Source organism: Aspergillus pseudonomiae (assembly GCF_009193645.1).
Source record: "Aspergillus pseudonomiae strain CBS 119388 unplaced genomic scaffold BDV37scaffold_74, whole genome shotgun sequence".
Taxonomy (NCBI): domain Eukaryota; kingdom Fungi; phylum Ascomycota; class Eurotiomycetes; order Eurotiales; family Aspergillaceae; genus Aspergillus; species Aspergillus pseudonomiae.
Genome location: NW_022476066.1, coordinates 98,250 through 119,217, shown reverse-complemented (window position 1 = coordinate 119,217; position 20,968 = coordinate 98,250). Strand labels below are relative to the sequence as shown.

Sequence of the window (20,968 nt, the reverse complement as noted above, 5' to 3'; positions counted from 1 at the left end):
GAGTAAAGAAGATCAGCAATGAAGGACTAGCCAAAAGATGAAGACAAAAGATGAAGAGAAGTGAAGTGCCCAAGGTCGGTCGGGGACTAGCAGTGAGAGGAATTGAAGGAGCAATACGAGAAGAAGCCTATCCGTTGGACATGATTTCCTTCTACGAATACAATGCGAGAATTTCTTTTCAAACAGATACTTAGGAGTATAAGAACCGACATAATCTGCAGAGTATGTATGAATAGTCAGCAGACCTCTTTTTGTGTAATTATTCCAATGCAATTCCTAGTGCAATCCGCCATGGTTCAGTGAATATTGCTCTGAATCAAATGAATTTATTAATATTAGAGGTATTTCTATTAGCTAAATGAACATGGATGTGTGGCACCAGTGGAGAATCAGGCCAAGGTATATGCATACATGCCCCTGTCCGCTGTTCTCCATCTATTGCATGTAGATATAGTATGACTTAAGACACGAAGGGCCTGCCCCCTCCTTTTCACCGCTTGTAATCAGTAACTGTGCATACGTTCCACAAGGAGGATGTAGTTTCACTTCCTGCATGATAACTTTCACCCCGGGAGCAGAAGCGGTACTATCCGTCTGTGTCGAGTAACGAAGCGCTTGTCTTGGGTGTATAGAGCTCGCCGTTCCATTGGCCATAGACCCTGAAGCTTGGCAACCAATATCTTTCGTGGATTAACCAAGGAAGCAGATCGTAAGCGATTGCTGGTGTGGCACCTGGTATAATCAGGCGATCGACCAGGCCAATTGTGAGGCATCAGAAGCCCCCGAGAAAAGACTAACTAATGCAGCTGTCCCATCTAGTCCTTTCGTCCGCGACCACTAATGGCCGAATTGCGGGTATTGACACGGTCAATGTCGTAGGGGTTTTCCTCGTACTGTGTTGCAGTGCGGCCCAAAGAGTGTCCGGATTTCCTAGACGCCCGAGAACCTCGTCGATCAAGTGCAACCTGGGATGGAATGGTGGAGAGGCTGTCGGAATCATCGCTGTCACTGGTTATATAGATAGAATCAGCTTTCTCAGCCACAGTCGCTTTCTCTTGAGTTGGCTCTTGACGCGGGGGCTCGTTCTGCTTGGCTGCGAGGCGCTGCATGAATGCCTCGGCCTCAGCAGCGTAAACACAGCGTTTGCGAATCCGGGCCCCGTAAATATAGAACAAAATAGGGAATGGTATACACGCGACGGCCAAGAAAGCGGGAATGGAAGAGGCCCAGTGAATGCCTAGGTTGCGATACATATAGGTGGTGAATAGAGGAAAGGCGAAGCCGAATAGAGAACGAAGAGCCGAGTTAGCTGCAAGGACTGATGCTGAATAGATCGTATAGGCATCGATCAGATAGTTGAAGACACTGAGGAAAACCAAGACTAATCCAAACCCAAACGGTACGCCCGCAGCCACGGGGGCCATCCAGTGGATAGTTGGATAGTTCGTCCACGCGAACCAGAAAAGGCCGATGGGCAGGGCAATTCCTCCAACAATGCTTGGGGGAAGACGAACCTCGGGTGCAAGACGACCCGTGGTTTGCTCGCACAGCTTAGCATACCGGAAATTGTCGGGAAAGGTGCAAGCGACTGCGATGATCATCCCTACTAGAATGCCCATGAAAGCCAAGCCTCCAATACCCTCACTCCAGCCACGGACTTCCTGGAACACGATCGGATAGGCCGCAAACAACATGTACAGCGTTCCATATATGATAGCCATATAGATACAGAACAGAAGCACAATCGGCTCCTTAAAGAGCAGAAGCCATGGGCGGGAGAGGGCCGTAGTCAATGTTTTGGTCAACGTCGCTCTACCTCGTTCGATATCCAGCTTACTGCGGTAGACCTGACCACTTAGTTCGGAAAGTTTCTCAGCTCGGCGACGCAGCAGAACTGGAGCATAGGTCTCTGGCAGTAAGAAGCACATGGACAGCCATACAACACCTGCTAACGCGGCTAGAAAGCCTTCCACCCAGCGCCAGCCCGCGGCAGAGCCAAGGAATCCTCCAATTACCGGACCAAATGTAGGACCGCAAAGCGGTGCTGCAGCGAAGAGACTGATCGCAATGCCACGCTTTGACGCCGGGAACATATCTGCAATCGTACCTCCTGCATTTCCGAAAGGTGATGATCCGAAAAATCCTGCGAGAAAACGTAGAATAATAAGGGTTTGAATGTTCTGAGCTCCAGCAGCCCCCGCATTGAAAGCAGTGAGGAGAAAGAATGTGCTCGTGAAAATATGTCGACGACCAAAGGTCTCACTCATTGGTGCCCAGATCAATGGTCCAAAGGCAAATCCCAAGACAAAGAGGGAGATCCCGAGGATAGCAACTTCCTGTTCACAGTCAAAATCCTTGACAATCTGGCCCATGCCGCCCGAGTATGCAGAGGAAACCAATGCAACAGTCAGGGTGACAAAGGAGACTAAGATAGTATAGGACCATTTCCGGACCTCGCTGAAGTCCATCGGGTTACGCGGGTCGTTGGGGATCCAGCTGACAACATAAGGGTCATCTTCGGTTCCTGATCCAGCATAAGGATAATTAACCACTTCAGGTGTAACAACCTTTTGGTCGAGGATTAAATGCCAGTAGGGTATCTTGGAGGATAAAGACACCTCGCCGCCCCCGGCTAGACCAGCCATGCCCGTTGTGGTACTATATATCCTGATCAGTTAGTTATTGATGCTTAATGCCCATTCCAGCCTCAGTTTGTCCCTCCAAAGACAGGCATGTGCCATGGGATCGACAGAGCGATGGACCCACCTTATGTTTATTTTATACTGCGTAGAGGAACGTTTGCGAAACAGTGTCACGCTATCAGCTGTGTTATGCTTCGTATGGCCCTAAAACTTGAATAGAGAAGTGTAGATCATAGGAATCCGATGTCATGGGGCACCCCTATGGTTAGAAGAATAAGATTAGTGCCATATGGCTAATACGAGAATATAAGGACACAACATGGAGACAAAGAAAAAAAAAAAAATGAAACGTACTCAGGGAAAAAAATCTTGAATTTCATAGGACAGCAACCGAGATATGCCTCGGTTATACCTATAGAAATATACTAGTAGTAGTAACCTGCGTTGCATAAAACCACGTACTAATTTCACAACGTGTCATTGCATTCGGTTAACGCCACAAAATGTTCCTTTTTCAATATCCTTTCGAGTTTTAGATGCAGATCCCTAAAACCTTGAATAGGATGGCATATATACCCTTTCAAACATGTCTCCAGCCCTTCAAAATTCGAGGGTAGAACCACAAATAAACCGCCGCCACAGTCAAACAAGACTTCGGCCCGACTGTTCCTGGCACTACTGGCGACAAGCTCGCTTGGCCAAGTGGAGCACCAGCTGGAGATTTGAAAAACGACAGCATTGATTGACCTACGGAGTATATACTTCAAATTCATAATACTACGCATAAAGACACGTAGTATGGATTTTCGCATATCTTGAGCACTATCCAGATAACCCCCACGTTTTATCACGACAACGATGAATGGACGAGTCGGCAAAGTCGGCATTCCGTGCCGACAAAGTGGATCCACGTAGTGGAGAAACTAAGCGAGACAACACCAACGCCTCCGGAAGAAGATGCCGAACTACTACCACCAGGCAACAGTGCCGATGTTGCATGTTTAATGTAGCATTTGATATATTGCTTTGTGTCACTGAGTGTAATTGCCTCAGCTTTGTTAATTTCTTGTCCCATAGGTGTTTTTATGATATTGTCTCAGAAGCTATCATTCATGAGCGTCATCGGAACTGGTTGTCAGGCAACTGTTTATAAAGTAATCACCTGAGTATGTACTAAGGTGTACTAATGCTCAGGAGAGAATGTACACTGTATAGATCGCTCTTGAGAATTGGCAAAGGCTTGGATCAAGAGCTTAAAAAGACTCGGTGAGTTGATCGAGGTCCTTGCGAAGGGCTACAATATTGTGCAAACGTGTATGCACATACATTGATTGAGAATACACACGGGGTAGGAGGCATCAAGATACGCCAGAAGTTCAAGAGTTATGGTAAAGAAACCCTTTCAACAAGACGTACCCAAAGACAGATAATTGAACATTGTAAAGCATTGAAGCTGTAATCCGACAGAAGGCCTAGAATGGTGTACAATCTATCCACGGCTCTGTGTGAAGCTCACAACTTTGGGGAAACTGTGCTCCAACGACTTCTCCAGTGTCATAAAGAGACGAGTAGTCCGGACATGCAATTCTAGTATTAGAAAAGATTAAAAATGAAGGATATATTAGCGGTCTTGATGCACGGAAGACGTACCTTCTATAGTCAATTCATAGCTAGCAGATTGATCCTCTTCACGATAAGAAAGGACTGGACCACCCCAGTCCCTGTCCAAATATTCGTCCATTAGATCCTTCTCCTTGACTCGTACCTTAAGTCCAACGTTCTTGCTTTGACCCACCCAAACCATCTGATAGGGAGCCTCGCTGGTCGATGAATAGGCAGTATTATCGGATGCTTCCGACCCTGGAGAGGACCCCAAAGATTGACCGGAATGTTTCGCATGGTTCCTTAGCCAGTCTCTGAATAACCTGATAACACCGTTTTCAACAGTCACTGCACCCAGGGGGAAATTACTCCCCCACATCACTTCCACTACATTCACGGCTATACATACTTGGATGAAGTTTTCAAACGCCTCCAGATGAATAGGTAGTGTCACGACTGAACTGTCCGCTTGCTCCTGGTTGACTGTCGGCACGATCAGCATTGACCCGCACAACCCGTTTCCCTGTAGATGCCCTACCCGCTGATGGAAACCGCCTTCCTCCGCCGATTCTCCCCATTCCTACCACACAAGGCCGAAATCTAGAATAGAGGGAACCGAGTCTTCCTAGCTGCTGTGGTGTATCAACATTCTCGTATAATGAGCCCTCCCCTTCGTACTGGTTGCTCAAACCATCTGTGCCGAGGTATTTGCAAAAGATGTGAGGCTCGATAGTGTACGAGCTCCGATTTAAACAGTCGAGCATAAGGTTGTATTCGCTCAGTGATACAGATACAAGAACTCGGTAGTGCAGGATCCGCAATATTAAAGCATAGAACCGGCGGGAAACCGTCGTCAAGGGGAGAAGGCAGGGGGTTGGCAATGGGGTTAGGATCTGAACGAACACCTGAACGTCATTTGATAAGGCTTAGCTCAGAGGTAAATTGATGCAAGCCCAATCATACCTCATTTGGAAGGGAATAGAGGTGGAGCCTGGAGCGCCTAGTGGCCATGCTTCACGATAAAACGTGGGCTGCTACGCATTTGCCGGCATCGGTTCCATTAGAGAGGTGGGACAACCAATCATGAACGATATAATGGGATGAATGACCTTGAAGCGCTAAGGTTAACGGTCAATATGATGTAGAAGTGAGTACCCTTGGAAACTTCCCCAGATATTGCTGATAAGCCATGTCGATAAGAGTCCACCAGTTGCCCCTCGTTTCGTGGGACCAGCCAATCGGGTCCTGACGTCAGCATAGATGCGATGCTTGGACTTTATTACTAAAATACTCTCAATCCTTAGTCGGCCCGGTTCATTTCACGCAGGACACTCGGGCAGCCGGTGAGAAGCTCGGCTAGCCAAGACAAAACGGCTAATATCAGCCCCGTTTGCTACGGAATATGGGCGGGAGAAGTGCGCTAGGAAAGAGCACCCCACTCGGCGTTTTTCAGCCACCAATCTGATTCAATGCGGATAATTGGTAGGTGTTGTAGGTAACTAGAGCAAATATCCCGTAGTTGACGTTGTTCCTGCATAGATGGAAGACAACCACGAGAGTTGAACGATCTGCCCCTGTAAGGCAGATCGATGGTAGTGGAGAAAGAATGTGGTCAATTCAATGCGTTGCAGATCCCGATGGAAACTGTGCTGTAGACAAGGCTGAGGCCATTGTTATTTACCCGAGCAGACGTCATGCCGAGTTTTTATATTGATTCCCCGTGGTGGTCTCGGTGTGTTCGGTACCGAAAGGGCCTCATTTAATTTTCCGGAGACCCCGCGAAACAGACCATGTGCCCCGCCGCCGTCGCTTTATCTTTTCTGACCTTCGCTCCTGCCTCCTGCCTCCCCTCTTTTCTTCTTTTCTTCTTGTAGCTTGTCTCTCCCCCATCGCACAGCATACGCGCACTGTTCGCAATCAACCATGGTCGAAAACGTCCTTGATGATATCTCCCATCGGAGGTATAACCCACTCCGCGGTTCTTCTATCTTAGTGTCCCCTCACAGAACTAAGCGTCCTTGGCAGTAAGTCTTGAGAGAAAATTTCCTTGATTTTTAGGCGCATTGGCTGCCCTTGACCAAAAGAGGAATAAACAAACCTGAAGTTCTAGAGAGCTAAACTTCCGTTGTAAACAGAGGAGCTCAAGAAAGTCCTTCCAAGACAACTCTGCCCACCTATGACCCTGCTTGCTATCTGTGCCCAGGCAACAAGCGTGCGCAAGGAGATGCGAACCCCAAGTACGAAAAGACTTTCGTTTTCGTGAACGACTACAGCGCTGTCAAGGAGGAGCAAGCACCATATAGCCCGGACAATGCAGACGGTGCGTTCTCATATAAGCTAGAGCAGAAGGCGTAGGTCTATGTCACAGCGCTAACCTGTACATGATCTACTTTAGATCTGGAATCTTTCTTCCTGAAGGCAGAGCCTGTCACTGGCAAATGCTACGTGCTCACCTTCTCCGCGGCCCACAACCTCACCTTGGCAGATCTGTCTCCAGCCGAGATTGCTCCCGTCATTGACGCCTGGACTGAGATCTACAGTGCACATCTGTCACCCAAGTCACCGCTGGCTGCTCTTGCCCCTGCGACCACCCTCCCTCCCAACTCCCCCACCGCTGATCTGGCCAAACCCAAGGAGCAATATCGGTATATGCAGATTTTCGAGAATAAGGGCGCGGCCATGGGGTGCTCGAACCCTCACCCCCATGGACAAGTCTGGACCACCAGCTCGCTACCCGAAGAGCCAGCGATGGAGCTGGAACAACTTAAGAAATACCGCAAGGAGCACGGAGGCAAACACATGTTGGAAGATTATGCGGCTCTCGAAAGCCAGAAGAAGGAGCGTGTGGTGTTCGAGAACGACGCATTCCTGGTCGTCTGCCCCTGGTGGGGAGTTTGGCCATTCGAGACAATGATTGTTAGCAAACAACACAAGCGTGCGCTCGTTGACCTAAACGCCAACGAGAAGGCACAGTTGGCCGAAGCCATCGCGGAGGTCACTAGACGCTACGATAATTTGTTCGAGACGCACTTCCCATACAGCATGGGTATCCACCAGGCACCACTCGATGGGACTGAAGAGGAGATTGAGTCTTCGTATCTGCACTTGCACTTCTATCCTCCTTTGTTGCGCAGCGCAACTGTGCGGAAGTTTTTGGTTGGGTAAGTTATAGACCCTACGTATTCGCTCTCATCAGGTGGCTGATTGATTTCTAGTTATGAAATGATGGGCGAGCCTCAGCGAGACATCACCCCTGAGCAAGCGGCGGCAAGATTAAGGAATTGTGGTGGAGAGCTGTATAGGAAGAAGTTGGACGGGTAAGATATCACAAACAGAGTAGAGTAGAATGATCTCGTATTCTGAATGAGTCACGGTACATAGAAAGAACTTTTGTTAGCCATGGGTATCTAGTTAATTTTTTTTATTTCCCCTTCCTAACACCAGGACTGCATTGCATGTAAGCTTCATGCGATTGACCAGGATCTCAAGTAGAGAGAAAGAGAGGCGGCAGAGATACATGTAAAGAATTAAGCAGAGAGGTAGTGTTCCCTCTGGGTCACCATCCAAGCCAGAGTCGACGACGCAACGATAAGAGGGCTCACGAAACGTCCCTTGAGTTGGGCACTACCGAAACCCAGCCACTCGCCAACAAAGTGTACCAAGGCGATTCCAAAAGTCCAGATAGCAAGGTCATATGCCACAGGAGTCGTGATGTTGTAAGCTGCGTACATTCGGATCACGGCGGAGAGGAAAGTCCAGGTGCCAAAGGTGCGAGAGGATAAGGGGTTGGTTAGCGGACGACCATCAGCGGATCGTCCATTGTAAAGCTCCGCGGTGTAGGAGTCCGACCGGTACGCCTGGAGGCTGTTCGCCGAAGAGACCACCGAGACCTAGAAAGAGTTCAAACTTAACATGATGCCTGTGTGTGGATGAAGCGATTAAAGGAATTGTGAATAGGAGACGTACCAGGAAAAGCCACTTGGGCAGAAAGCCCTCGAAAGGAGGCAAGTAAGAGAGAATAGCAGCCATTGCTTATTGGATGGTGTGCTGTGGTGCGGGTAGTATCGAGTGATTGACGGAGCTTGCTTTTAGTTGGAGCGATCTGTGATGCTAGCTGAGACCTATAGCAAGCAGTAGCTTGGGGAAGGTGCACAAGCAATGGTTGGGGGCCGAGGTTCTTTTCTTGGCACAACAACTCTCATCCTGCTAACGTTCCTCCGATCTCCGCGTCGGCCGTGAATTCTCCCTCAAAAACCAACCCTTACCTCGATTGTTGGACCTCAATTCGTCTCATTCACGGGGAAAAGGCGCCAATCATGGATTTCCTGTCGAAACATACGACTTGCCTGTCTAATGTGGAGCTTAACCTTGCTCCCGGATGGCAGGCTGTCAGCGCGTATTTCCTTCTTGCAGCAGGAAGCTTGTTTGTCGCCTCTAGGGCTCTGACCTTTGTCAGAGTTCTTGCCAGCCTGTTTGTTCTTCCTGGAAAATCGGTAAGTCGTGGTTAAATTCTGGATAGAAAGACCTCAAAACCACTAACTTTTGATGTGCCAGCTTCGCTCTTTCGGCCCCAAGGGTAGCTGGGCCGTTGTCACAGGTGCCTCCGATGGATTGGGCAAGGAGTTCTCGCTTCAACTTGCTCGTGCTGGCTTCAATATCGTCCTCGTCTCCCGTACTGCCTCGAAGCTGACTGCGTTGTCCGAGGAGATCACCTCCAAGTACGCCTCCGTTCAGACGAAAACCCTGGCTATGGACTTTGCTCGCAACGAAGATAGCGACTACGACAAGCTGAAGACTCTAGTGGATGAGCTGGACGTAGCCATTCTAGTAAACAATGTTGGAAAGAGCCATGACATCCCCACGCCGTTTGCATTGACTTCTCAGGAGGAGATGACGGACATCATAACCATCAACTGCATGGGAACCCTGCGTGCTACTCAGTTGATCGTGCCGGGCATGATGCAGCGCAAGCGTGGTTTGATCCTGACAATGGGATCCTTTGGTGGCCTTCTCCCTACCCCTCTTCTTGCCACTTACTCTGGTAGCAAGGCCTTCCTGCAGCAGTGGTCGACGGCTCTCGGCTCGGAACTTGAGCAGCACGGTATCACTGTTGAGCTCGTACAGGCATATCTCATCACTTCTGCTATGTCAAAGATTCGCCGGGCCAGTGCTACGATCCCCGATCCCCGGTCGTTTGTCAAGTCGGTGTTGTCCAAGATTGGACGCAATGGCGGATCTCCATTCTATGCTTACAGCTCGTCGCCCTACTGGAGCCATGGATTGATGGCCTACTTCTTGACCTGCATCGCCGGAACCATGGGGAAGTTCGTTACTGCTCAGAATCGGGGAATGCACGAGTCCATTCGGAAGCGAGCTCTGCGCAAGGCCGAGCGCGAAAAGGCCAAGAAGAGCACTTAAGCAAAGGTATCTGCCGTGCTTGAACTTTGTTGCTACAGAGACTCGCAGTATATCGTGTGATTGATACGGCAGGGAGGGCAGCATGATGACATGAATTTCAGTGTTTATTTGGTTAATCCGTTGTTTGAACAAGATTGGGCGCTGTATGATCTTGGGTGAAGACACTGCAAAAAAAAATGCATCGTTTTATTACGCTAGTAGAAGTTTAATCGACGTCAGAAACACAATCTATTTCATTGGAGGTGATTATTATTGATAGTGTTCATGATTAGATCACTAGGTGTTAGGTTGGCTGCCGGACAGTTCCTCGGTCTACAAGAAGTAATGCGGTATATAGCTTTCTAGCTTCCACATTTTATACCCAGTGAGCAGCAGTACAGCCTCTGCATTCTACATCAGACTAATACTTCCCTCTCAGTATTACGATATGAGGTGCCAATGTGGAGAGTGCTCGATAGAAACAACTATATATGCCGCTCGCAGGGTTACAGTGACTAGCATATTATATGTATCGTTTCAACACCACGGCGATCCTTATGTCCACCTTAATAGCTTCAACTGCCAATCGCTAGCTCCATAAGCTGACAAGAACATGCTCTTTTCTACCGCATCCCAGAGAGAGGAATGTGAGGGTGCATCGATCGAGGCAGATGTTTCGTCTGAGCGCCGTTCTGAACACCTCACAGGATATCTGGATCGGTTCAGTGGAAGGGTTTAGGTAGTACTAATAAATTAGATAGGTCACATTGGCCGAACATAGTGTTGAAAGCCTTGGGTAGCCTGAGGTAGCGGGGTTCTGATCACGTTGTCTAGTATACACAGAACGTCTGAGGTGCCTGAGTCCACCATGGAATAGACTATATCCTCTAGGCCCTGTGTTCGAAGGCCCTGGCAGTCGCATTTAAGGTATTTCCGGTTGCAATGACCTTTGTCAAGGCTTCTTCCATTGCTCTGGAACCTTAATGCAAGTGTACGTTGGTGCTATCGGAATCAATAGCCAGGTTATCACCTGTGCTAGCTCGAAAATGAGTATATTCCACAGGTCACAAATCAGCCATTCTTCGTGTCATCCCGGGTGGCGAGGAAGAGCTCAGAGGCCAAGTATTAATCGGAGGCGAATATGATCACCATGCCATGGACGGCAGTTATGAACAGTATCCCATTAGCCTAGTACTTTCGGAACCCCAAGCATTGGCACTGGCACTGGCATTAGCATGCAAGGACTGCGGGAGAAAGTCGTACGACTTTTCTAAACCAGGTCGAATGTCTTGTCCTGAGGGTAAGCCCCTGATATAGAACAAGCTAAGCTACTTTGATACAGCTACTGATAGGCAAATCCACCGACTCACCAATCAAGTGCCAGCGATAGGCCTAAAAATGCAGCTGGTGTGGAGCTGGTGGCCGGTTACTGTATAGGGCTATAGTCTCATCTCCGGTGAATGTCTTTGTACTTCGTCGCCATGACTTTTCCCAAGAACCGATTCTGGAGTACCACGTGTTGCAGAAACCGGAGGTTTGGGGTTTTGATTCTCGATACTGGAGTGCTGGGGTCTGGAGAAACACGCGATGTCTTTATTGACATGGAGTAGAGAAGCTGGGGAAGTCTGCAGCCCAAGAGTTGGCGTATAGCTTAATCCGTGATGTTCTGGTAACACAAACATACACACTATTGCGCACTATTTCTTCCGTCTATAACACAATGCATTATTGATAGCCAGCAAACAAAGCTGTTTGTTTCTCAGCAGTCCAATTTTGCCTATAATGGTGCTATAGTGCTGTGTGATATCATCTGGGTAGCATCATGGATGTCATATCCCGGCAGTACTGTGCAACTACGACAACCTGGCTACGAAAATTCTCTGTGATACTCTACCACGGAACATAGCATGCAATCTTATGACGCAGGCCGAGATACCTGTGAAACACATTTGCCATCCCGAGAAACCCGCCAATAGTAAAATTTGCGGTGCCATAGCTGGCCCAGGCACATCGGTTGGTTTCCATGGTATTGCCGCCGAGAAAAAAATGCACGTCTCGGTCTGTGATCTACTGATCATAGGATCGTCAATATAGACAAGGAAGCAAAAAGAAGCAACAGACAAGCAAAGACTATCAAGAGACATGAAGGCAAAAAAGTTATACAAACACATGATTTAGATTGCATGATGACTTCTAAGATTGTCATACCACCGTGAGTTGACCACGAACAGCGTCGCCTAGATGCCCGACTGACTAAACAGGTTAACTGCTTCTGTTGATCTGCATGCAGACTTTTCCCGACTAGACTCAATCCATTAAGGTCTGCTTCCGTACGGCATGCCGATGTGTCCTGGGTAGGGTAACGCCGTGGTTTCACCGGAGGCCGAATTGGTCGAGGCTGAGAGATTTTGCTCGGCAGGCCTCCGAGTGGGACCACGGCCCACGTAGGAAAATAGGGAACCTCAGCCGTTGTTTGTTGAGACTAAAGTTGCACCATTCAACATCGGCTCTACTAAAGTCCGCACTTCTCAACGATGGTTGGATGAGAATCGGACAGTGGGTCAGACGCCAAGGTAGCATTGAGGCGACGATCCACCACTCGAACGCACCAGCAGAAATTTTTTCTCCTAGGTTAGGGCGAAGCTATTCCGTATGTGACGTGAGTTGACCGAATCGGCACACCGAGTCACTGACGGACCACGATGCCGACTTCTCGGACGGCCGATAGGTTCGGAATGATTCCAATGGCATACATACATAGCAGAAGACATGCATTGGATATTATTGTAGGTATCGCAGTCAGACAATGTGGCCTTCTACTAAATATTGAATTTGTCACCTCGTAATCATATTTCTCCTTTTTTTTTGTTTTTTTTCTAGCCAAGCCTACAGTGACAGAGTTCGGATGCTGCGTAGGTTAACTTTATCGGCACCCATCATTACCTTCCACTTACCGACTCGGGATCGCCCAGAATTTTTTTTCTCTCGGGGTGGATCCATTTAGATCTGCCACGACTCTTGGTACCAGCTCGGAACCAGAAAACTTTACTCATAGTACGTATTGTGTGTCTTCAGGGGAACTATAATTAAATTTGGGGCTAGAAAAAAAAAATGAAAAATAAAAATTGAGCGAGGGAGATTTGCATGGACCTCGTTAACATCGTTAAAACAACTCTGTTGAGAAAGGAGTCAAGGGATGTTGTGGAACGTCAAATGTAAACAATTGCCCGTAGATCTTCCTGTATCCCAACCAACAGAATAATTCTGCGTGTGAATCCTGAAATGTTATGCGGCAAAGGAATTAAGTGTGTGTGTAAACAGAGTCGGGCTGAATGTCAGTCAACTACCATGGCCGTGAGACAATACGGAAAAAACTACGTAGTATCTACAGTGGAATAGAATAATCTGGATACTACCAGAGTTCTACAATAAAGAATTGAGTAAAAAAAATCAAAAGAAAATAATAAAAGAAAATAAACTAAAAAAAACAGGCGAGCATCATGAGACGCACATGACGTCCCCGTGACTGTTTTGGAGGAATTCCAGACTCTTTTGTTTCTCTGCGCTTTCACGATAGTCGACGGCGAGCCCGGCAACGAACCTCAACCCATCCATGCCAACGATAACTTTACTCTTTTGGTCGTCTCCAGGCACATCCCCACTGTCTCCCCACTGCAAGAGTCTCTGTCGAAGCATCCAAGAACACACTCCGCCCCCCTAGCATCCGACTATCCTTCCTGGTTCGGTCCTTGAGATCTGGGCCCCCGTTTTTCCTGCCATGGTCCCTTCCCCGAGAATGGGGTGCCCTCCAATCCCTGGGATGGAGGCGACGTTTTGTCTTGCCGACGTATGGACCGTTCATGTAAAACCTTTCATTTAATTTTCGTTAAGCGCACTAATAATCCCACGATGCGGTTATTAACTTCCGACGCTGGGTTATATATCTCCACGCTTCCCACGTTGCCTCCCCGGTTTCCTTCTCTCTTCTCATCCCATCTTTCATCCCTTCATCAACCACCAAGGATTCGTTAGATCACTGAGGAATCCATCTGTCATCATGGGTGTCTCTAATCTGATGGCCCGGCTTAAGCCGCAGGCCGACCAGCCTGAACACCAGGAACACTCCGATACCCCTACTCCTGTCAGAGCCGACTCAAGCTTGGAGAAGGATAATGTCATGCTTGACGATAGCCCCGTCAAGTATCTGACATGGCGGTCCTTCATCTTGGGTTTGTGTGTCTCGATGGGTGGCTTTATCTTCGGTTACTCAACCGGTATGTCAACGTCCCTTTGGAGAACCTACCATGCTTTTTACTGACTTTGACCTCAGGTCAAATTGCTGGCTTTACAACTATGAATGATTTCAAGATGCGCTTTGCGGAACAGCACGCTGATGGAACATACGCTTTCAGCAACGTGCGCAATGGTTTGATTGTCGGTCTGGTAAGTCCATGAATGCTATACTTTGACTGGGCGAATGAGGATCAAACTAATCTGGCTGCAGTTGTCCATTGGTACCATGATTGGCGCCCTCGTCGCTGCTCCTATCGCCGATCGTATTGGTCGCAAATACTCTATCTCCTTCTGGTCGGTGATCCACATCGTCGGTATCATCATTCAGATCGCTACCACCGACAATTGGGTCCAAGTTGCTATGGGTCGTTGGGTGGCCGGTCTGGGTGTCGGCGCTCTGTCCAGTATCGTCCCCATGTATCAGAGTGAGTCCGCTCCTCGTCAGGTCCGTGGTGCCATGGTCAGTGCCTTCCAGCTGTTCGTTGCCTTCGGTATCTTCATCTCTTATCTTGTCAACTTCGGTACCGAATCCATCAACGGTACCGCTTCCTGGCGTATCACTATGGGCATCGGCTTCGCCTGGCCCTTGATCCTGGGTGTTGGTACTTTGTTCCTTCCCGAGTCTCCCCGTTTTGCCTACCGTCAGGGCCGTGTCGAAGAAGCCCGTGAGGTTATGTGCAAGCTTTACGGTGTCGGCCCTAATCACCGGTGTATCGCCCAGGAGATGAAGGACATGAAGGACAAGCTCGAGGAGGAGAAGGCTGCCGGACAGGCTGGCTTTTTCGAAGTCTTCACTGGTCCCCGTATGTTCTACCGTGTTATGCTGGGAATTGCTTTGCAGTCGCTGCAGCAGCTCACTGGAGCCAACTTCCTCTTCTACTACGGTAACACCATTTTCACTTCTACCGGTTTGAACAACAGCTACGTCACTCAGATCATTCTGGGTGCCGTCAACTTCGGTATGACCCTTCCCGGTCTCTACGTGGTTGAGCACTTCGGTCGTCGTAACAGTCTGATGGTCGGTGCCTCCTGGATGTTCATCTGCTTCATGATCTGGGCCTCCATCGGTCACTTCGCCTTGGACTTGGAGAACCCTCCCAACACCCCTCAGGCTGGTACTGCCATGATTGTCTTCACTTGCTTCTTCATCGTCGGCTTCGCCACCACCTGGGGACCTATCGTGTGGGCTATCTGTGGTGAGATGTACCCTGCTCGCTACCGTGCCGTCTGCATTGGTCTTGCCACTGCTGCCAACTGGACCTGGAACTTTTTGATCTCTTTCTTCACCCCCTTCATCTCCAGCTCTATCGACTTTGCCTACGGTTACGTCTTCGCAGGCTGCTGCTTTGCTGCCGTGCTCGTCGTCTTCTTCTTCGTCAATGAGACCCAGGGTCGTACCCTTGAGGAAGTCGACACTATGTACGTCCTCCACGTCAAGCCCTGGAAGAGTGCTGGCTGGACGCCCCCGGAGGGCATCGTCCGCGATATCCAAGGACCCCCCGCTTCCCCAAAGCAGGAGGGTCGGGCTGAGCACAGCGAGCCCGCCACCGAGATCCGCGAGTAAATGGTATCATGTCTAATGAACCAGCTACGGCCGTCGCTTACGCATTGATACAACGTTTTTGTGTTTTTCGTCGTCCTCTGTAATCCTTTTTAATGTTGTGGCGCAACTCTTCTCCTTTTGAATGTTCTGAATATAGCGATGTGAATGCATGCATGCATGAGTACATATGTTGAGGGGCCATGAATATGGCATGACTTTTGGAACCAAGGAACCTACTGGCGTTTTGGGTGCATAAACCAGCAAAGCAAACATTACGAGCTTATGCAGTTTAAAGAGAAATAAAAATAATATAATATATGACAAATAACTCGATCTTATCTCTTGTAAAAGATCTATCACCAGCGAACGGTCCGACACAAGGTATAAAACTCTAGATAAGTTAACAAATGCAAATGACAGCATAGAGGTGGGTACGAAGACGAGAGTTATCTATGGTAAACCATTTGTATATGGCGAATTGATTTGCCAGTTGATTTCTGGGAGTACTAATAGGGAAGAGAAATATCTCAAGTCTCTAGTCAATGATACGCCACGGAGAAGTGACAAAATGGAGAGTCAATCAAGGCAAAATGATCAATTTTTATTTCTATCTTCGTCTTCGCGTTCATCAAAATATTCAAATCAATCAAGCCGATAAATGCTGATTCGGTTGGGTCGGAACAACCCCAGGTATTTACGCAGCAGTATAATTCATCCGGAGACTGTAACAAACAATCAAAACATGAAGAAACATAACCCCCGACGCCCTGTTTTTTGACACCCAGTTCATGACATGTAGAAGATGAGATATATTAAGGGGTGGTGACATCGTCTCATCGTGCACTCGGCACTTGAAGACAAGGCCTTTACCGACGTTGAGTCTTGCCGATGGTACGCTTGCCGGTGAACTAGAGACATACGTTAGTGAATGAGCAACAGGGGTAAAAGGGTGACTGTGAGGACATACCAAGTGCTTGGGGAGAGATGCAGTAGTGTGGCGATCGGCCTCTCCGGCTCTTGCCATGCGGTTCATCTTCTTCTGGCCCAGCTTCTTGAGACGCTCGGCCTTGCTGCGAGCCGTGGTATCGGTAACACCGTCCAGGAGACGGTTGGTTGCTGCCTGGCTACGGGCACGGCCCTTGGCCTTGGCGATGGCTTGGCGAGGATCAGACATGTCGACATCCATAGCATCGTCGCCATCAGCATCGCGAGTAGTGGTACGTCCACGGGTTTGGCTTTTGGAGCGGGCACGAGCGGAAGCAGCATCGACATCGTAGCCGGCCTCTTCGAGAGCATTCTCCATTTGGGACAGCGACTTGGCCTTGGCGCTACGAGGGATTTGTGCGCGGTTCTTGAGAGACTTGCGCATCTTCGCGTCGTTGCGCATCAAAGCCCGCTTCTCACGAATCAAGTCTGCCTTCATGCGGGTGTCTGCATCCTCAGCATCTTCCACGCTCTCATCAGAGTCGTAGTAACCGTCAGCTTCCAGCTTCTCTTCCTCTTCCTCCAAAGCGGCCAATTTCTGCTCAATATCGGGATCCACGAAATCGTAGATGTTCTTGCCGTTCCACACTTCGGGAATCTTATCATGCTTCCATTCGTCATTGGCCAAGTCGTAGGTCTTCTTGAGGTCAATGTTGTAGACACCAGCACCACCGTTCTCCTCCTCAATGTCCCTCTCCAACTTCTTCCGGTTAGGATCATCCTTGTCGTATTTCTGGAGGGTCTTAACGGCCTCAGGGATGAAGGTTTCACGTTGAACACCACCCATGGGCTGTGCAACATGAATACGGGCAAGGACATCACCCAGACGTCCACCGGGAGTACCAGAGCTGTTTGTTCCAGACTTGAGTTTCTGTGCCACTCGTTCGGCCAGTAGCTTGTCGCAAGCGGCGTTCTTCACGTTAGTTACACCCTCAGTAGTGGTGCAAGACAACTGCAGCATTTCCACATCTCCAGACTTGAGGATCGACTCGATCTCTTGCTGGTATTCGGGTTCCAAATCCTCGGGGCGCCTGACATCAATCTTGTTGACGACAAGGAAGACAATTTTGTTGGCGAATAGCGGGCGGATGCTGTGGAACAGCTTGATTTGGTCGGCGACGGAGTAGCCACACTGTTCGGAGAAATCCATGAAGTACATGACCGCGGAGCGAAGGTGGGCAATGGCGGTAATGGATTGCATTTCAATCGTGTTCATCTCCTCCAGAGGGTGGTCCAAAATTCCGGGGGTATCAATGGCTTGGAATCGCAAGTACTTATAGTCGAAATGACCGACGAACAAACTCTTGGTTGTGAATGCATATGGCTGAACGTCAACATCGGCCTTGGTGATGCTGCGCAAAAAGCTAGACTTTCCGACGTTGGGGTACCCGCAGATCAGGAGAGTTCGGGTGTTGGGATCGATGGATGGCAAACGGCCCAAATGTTGACGGACTTGCTCGAGGTAGACCAGAGGGTCTTTGAGACGTCTGCAAATGGTGGCCATGCGACCGAGGGCCGCGCGCTTCAGCTGCTTGCACTGGAACAGAGACTGGGCATATTTGATCAAACGGACATAATCGCGGGAAACAGTCTCAATAAGATGTTTGGCGGTAGAAACTTGACCCAAAGCGATTCTGAAATGGTCGGCATCGTAGAGTGTGTTCATCAAGTCCTTGTCTAGTAACTGTTAGACAGTCGCACCGGGAGAATAATCAAAAGCCTAAAAACCTACGGAAAGGATGAATATCCTGAAGCCGGGGGAATCCATCTAGAATGGCCTGGAACTTTTCGCAGAATGTCTCCTGGGTATATTTGACCTTTCGGGTATAAAAGCCTAACCAGCGGGGGCAAAATTCGTATCAGCAAAATCCGAGTTTTATCTTGTTAATTCGGATCACAATCACTTTGGTCCGAAATTAACGATCGGGGATTGCGAAATACCTCTGATACGGCTGATTTTGAAACCAGCACGGATCTGAGTCGGCAGCTGTCTCTGGGTACGGCTGAGAACGACGTCCAGAAATTCCTGGCTCGTGGGCACAGGAGCGATCTGAGAAAAATACTCTATCAGTTTGACGGTTCTAGAGCGTGACGGCAGCATTTCAGGCGCAACCAAAGATAACTCACATCCTTCCAAGTGGTCTTCATGATGGGCAACCTGAGAAGTACCAAATATGACTCTCAAGAATATCCCAGAAGGTGATGATAAGATTTTGAAGTCTCCGAGTCGAAGCACTTGCTGAACAAAAACGAAAAAAAAAATATTCCGGGCGGTCGGCGCAAAGTTTTGGCGGGCGGTGAGAGATGCAATGTGGGGAACTTTTTTTCCTTCTTAGTAGCCGAGAGAAAAGAGACCCGTCCAGATAAACTACTTATTATAGTTCCTGTCGACTTCGTTACAAATAGTTCAGTTTCATGGTTTTCCCTCTTCAATTGCTCTCTATCATGATCATGTACATTGAACTACCGCGGGACTATGATACACAAATATTCCTGCCCTGACCTGAAAAACTAGCCGCCTATTCATGGTCGTCATCAGCATGGGGTATCTGTCCCAGAACCATCGTAGCCCAGACAAACTCCGTTGCATTTCTCTTGAACCCATCATGTAAGAAGACCGAACCCAGTGTTTCAACATAACATGCGTCAAATGTCGCGTGGGAATTGTGAAAATCAACAACAAAGGGGAAACCTAAAACAGGAGGAAAAGGAAGATATCATTGAAGGGGAAAAAGTGAGAAAAGAGGAAAAAGGGCCAGGTAAGAGGAAGACATGTCAACGAGGCGGCGCAACATCATTCGTAGCAATCCTAACCAACCATGACGATTTACTCTCCGATGAATTCCAACACCTGCCGTTGGTCAGTTACAGGCTGCAAGTAGGTGTACTTTTCAGAATAACTTCACTTACCAAATTTGTCCAACCGCCGCCGCCAAACTGACACTTGCTAGGACCACGGTTCTCGAATCCAAAAGATTCGTAGAATGGCACGAGATGATCATGGGCTATGATCGAAATGCGCTCGGCGATCTGTGCTTCTCTGATCCTGTGGATGTAGGACTTCAACAACGTGGTGGCAACCTGCTTGCCTTGGTGCTCCGGCAAAACAGCCAAGGAATGGATAGCAATCGTGGCACCATCTTCGTCATGGCCGACGGTCTCTCCGTTCTCCACAGTCATGCGCTCGGTTTGCCAGTTCACGGGAAGCTCCATAGCCTTGTCGGTCACAAGCGGAGTCGAAATGCGAGTCGCAACGATGTGTCCAACCAAGGTCGGGCGAGGCTTCGGCTGGTCCTCTCCTAAGATAGGCAGTGTAAAGAGACCCAAGCAAAGTTCGGGGCATCGGTTCAGGCGATATACAAACTTTGACACCAAGTCAGCCAGGCAACAGATCGGAAAGTTGGAGTGGAGAATATGTCCATACCTTCTCTCGGGTACAGCGCTCTTGTTCGGGAAACGCGCTCTCCACGTTGACACAGTCCTCCACATTCGACACAGTCAAGATCTGTACAAAAGGGTGCAACTCGTCCAGCTTCGTGCGTTGATGCACAGGCGGGCGACGGAACCAATAAGGAAATTCGTTAATATCGTCATGGTCCACTGCAACGTAGTCTTCGTCGACCTCTTCTTCGTCGTCATCATCCACCTCTTCCATGGGGATCCCGTTGGCCATTGAAAAATCTCCACGGGCGCTCAGGCGTGAGAGGTCATCCCCGGTCGTAGGCAAGGAGAACCCGTCCGCGTTCGATAACGGCTTGAACCCATTGATGGGCTGGTCCGCAGCCGACTTATCGAAGGTATAATCAGACATTATCTGTCGCTCTCAGGACTCGATTTTCAGTAGGTCGCAAGCCAACGTTCCTTTTGAATTTGCAGGGCAGATGGAAAGAAAATTTGTAAAATGCGAAAGCAGACAGATATACTCGAAGAGAGGGGAGAAAAAGTCCAAGCGGACAGGAGTTGCTGAAAGCGCAGGATTGTGGAAAGGATTGGCTGAAGGGGACCCTAGGAGGGATGAAAAAGAGTCGAATCGAGGGGCGTGAATCCTCGGAAAATGGTGGGGATCAAAAATTAGCTCTGATGCGGACAGGCGATAAGAACTTGAGTCGGGTTGCAGTTCCAGAAGCTTAGGGCCGGGTCGTAAGCCAAAAGACGCAAGCCACCAGTCAAGCCTGAATGAAAGGAGGTTTTCAAGTTAGGAACTGGAAAGTGCAGTTTACCAACCAGATCTTCTTAACGCACGTAAGGGAATGTGAGTGGATTGTTGTGTGCCAAAGGGTGGACACAGTGAGGCGTTTGATTGCCACTCACACAGAGGCAAATGAAGGATACTGTATTGTGGAAGTGTGACCCGGGCACAGTATGATTGGCTGTCCGTTTCTTTCTTTTTTTCTTTCTCTTTTTTCTTTGGTACGTACGGAACAAAATCAATACAAAAAGCAGACCAGAGAAAGCAGGAGAGAAGGCAAAGTAGCCAACGATCGAGGAATATGCGTGTTCCTGAAGG

General features: G+C 48.8%; 7 protein-coding genes across 7 annotated transcripts; 3 read left to right on the top strand and 4 right to left on the bottom strand.

Moving 5' to 3' along the window:
• Positions 1–761: 761 nt before the first annotated feature.
• BDV37DRAFT_256993 (MFS transporter) lies at positions 762–2,660 on the bottom strand. Its single transcript, XM_032082883.1, has 2 exons — positions 2,568–2,660; positions 762–2,496 (listed from the first exon to the last, which is right to left on the bottom strand). Exon 2 carries the CDS (start codon positions 2,466–2,468, stop codon positions 816–818), a length of 1,653 nt encoding a protein of 550 aa, XP_031938055.1. The 5' UTR covers positions 2,469–2,496; positions 2,568–2,660; the 3' UTR covers positions 762–815.
• A 2,797-nt stretch (positions 2,661–5,457) lies between these two features.
• On the top strand, positions 5,458–7,668 carry BDV37DRAFT_197565 (UDP-glucose:hexose-1-phosphate uridylyltransferase). The gene is made up of 4 exons (XM_032079807.1): positions 5,458–6,268; positions 6,380–6,564; positions 6,640–7,405; positions 7,460–7,668. The coding sequence occupies exons 1-4, from the start codon at positions 6,168–6,170 to the stop codon at positions 7,563–7,565; spliced, it is 1,158 nt and encodes a 385-aa protein (XP_031938054.1). The 5' UTR covers positions 5,458–6,167; the 3' UTR covers positions 7,566–7,668.
• Positions 7,669–7,771: 103 nt separating this feature from the next.
• BDV37DRAFT_286356 (Erg28 family protein) lies at positions 7,772–8,273 on the bottom strand (the record flags this gene model as incomplete). The annotated part of the gene is made up of 2 exons (XM_032087904.1): positions 7,772–8,134; positions 8,211–8,273. 2 exons carry the CDS (start codon positions 8,271–8,273, stop codon positions 7,772–7,774), a joined length of 426 nt encoding a protein of 141 aa, XP_031938053.1.
• Positions 8,274–8,433: 160 nt separating this feature from the next.
• BDV37DRAFT_197653 (ketoreductase) lies at positions 8,434–10,170 on the top strand. The gene is made up of 3 exons (XM_032079808.1): positions 8,434–8,737; positions 8,799–10,026; positions 10,081–10,170. Exons 1-2 carry the CDS (start codon positions 8,561–8,563, stop codon positions 9,660–9,662), a joined length of 1,041 nt encoding a protein of 346 aa, XP_031938052.1. The 5' UTR covers positions 8,434–8,560; the 3' UTR covers positions 9,663–10,026; positions 10,081–10,170.
• Positions 10,171–13,177: 3,007 nt separating this feature from the next.
• BDV37DRAFT_256954 (sugar porter family MFS transporter) lies at positions 13,178–15,802 on the top strand. Its single transcript, XM_032082882.1, has 3 exons — positions 13,178–13,915; positions 13,972–14,084; positions 14,146–15,802. Exons 1-3 carry the CDS (start codon positions 13,699–13,701, stop codon positions 15,496–15,498), a joined length of 1,683 nt encoding a protein of 560 aa, XP_031938051.1. The 5' UTR covers positions 13,178–13,698; the 3' UTR covers positions 15,499–15,802.
• Positions 15,803–15,919: 117 nt separating this feature from the next.
• On the bottom strand, positions 15,920–18,831 carry BDV37DRAFT_256952 (putative GTPase NOG1). The gene is made up of 5 exons (XM_032082881.1): positions 18,589–18,831; positions 18,403–18,511; positions 18,194–18,295; positions 16,445–18,138; positions 15,920–16,385 (listed from the first exon to the last, which is right to left on the bottom strand). Exons 1-5 carry the CDS (start codon positions 18,607–18,609, stop codon positions 16,344–16,346), a joined length of 1,968 nt encoding a protein of 655 aa, XP_031938050.1. The 5' UTR covers positions 18,610–18,831; the 3' UTR covers positions 15,920–16,343.
• BDV37DRAFT_256950 (polyamine acetyltransferase) lies at positions 18,832–20,936 on the bottom strand. Its single transcript, XM_032082880.1, has 3 exons — positions 19,886–20,936; positions 19,372–19,824; positions 18,832–19,312 (listed from the first exon to the last, which is right to left on the bottom strand). The coding sequence occupies exons 1-3, from the start codon at positions 20,270–20,272 to the stop codon at positions 19,289–19,291; spliced, it is 864 nt and encodes a 287-aa protein (XP_031938049.1). The 5' UTR covers positions 20,273–20,936; the 3' UTR covers positions 18,832–19,288.
• Between the last annotated feature and the right edge of the window lie 32 nt (positions 20,937–20,968).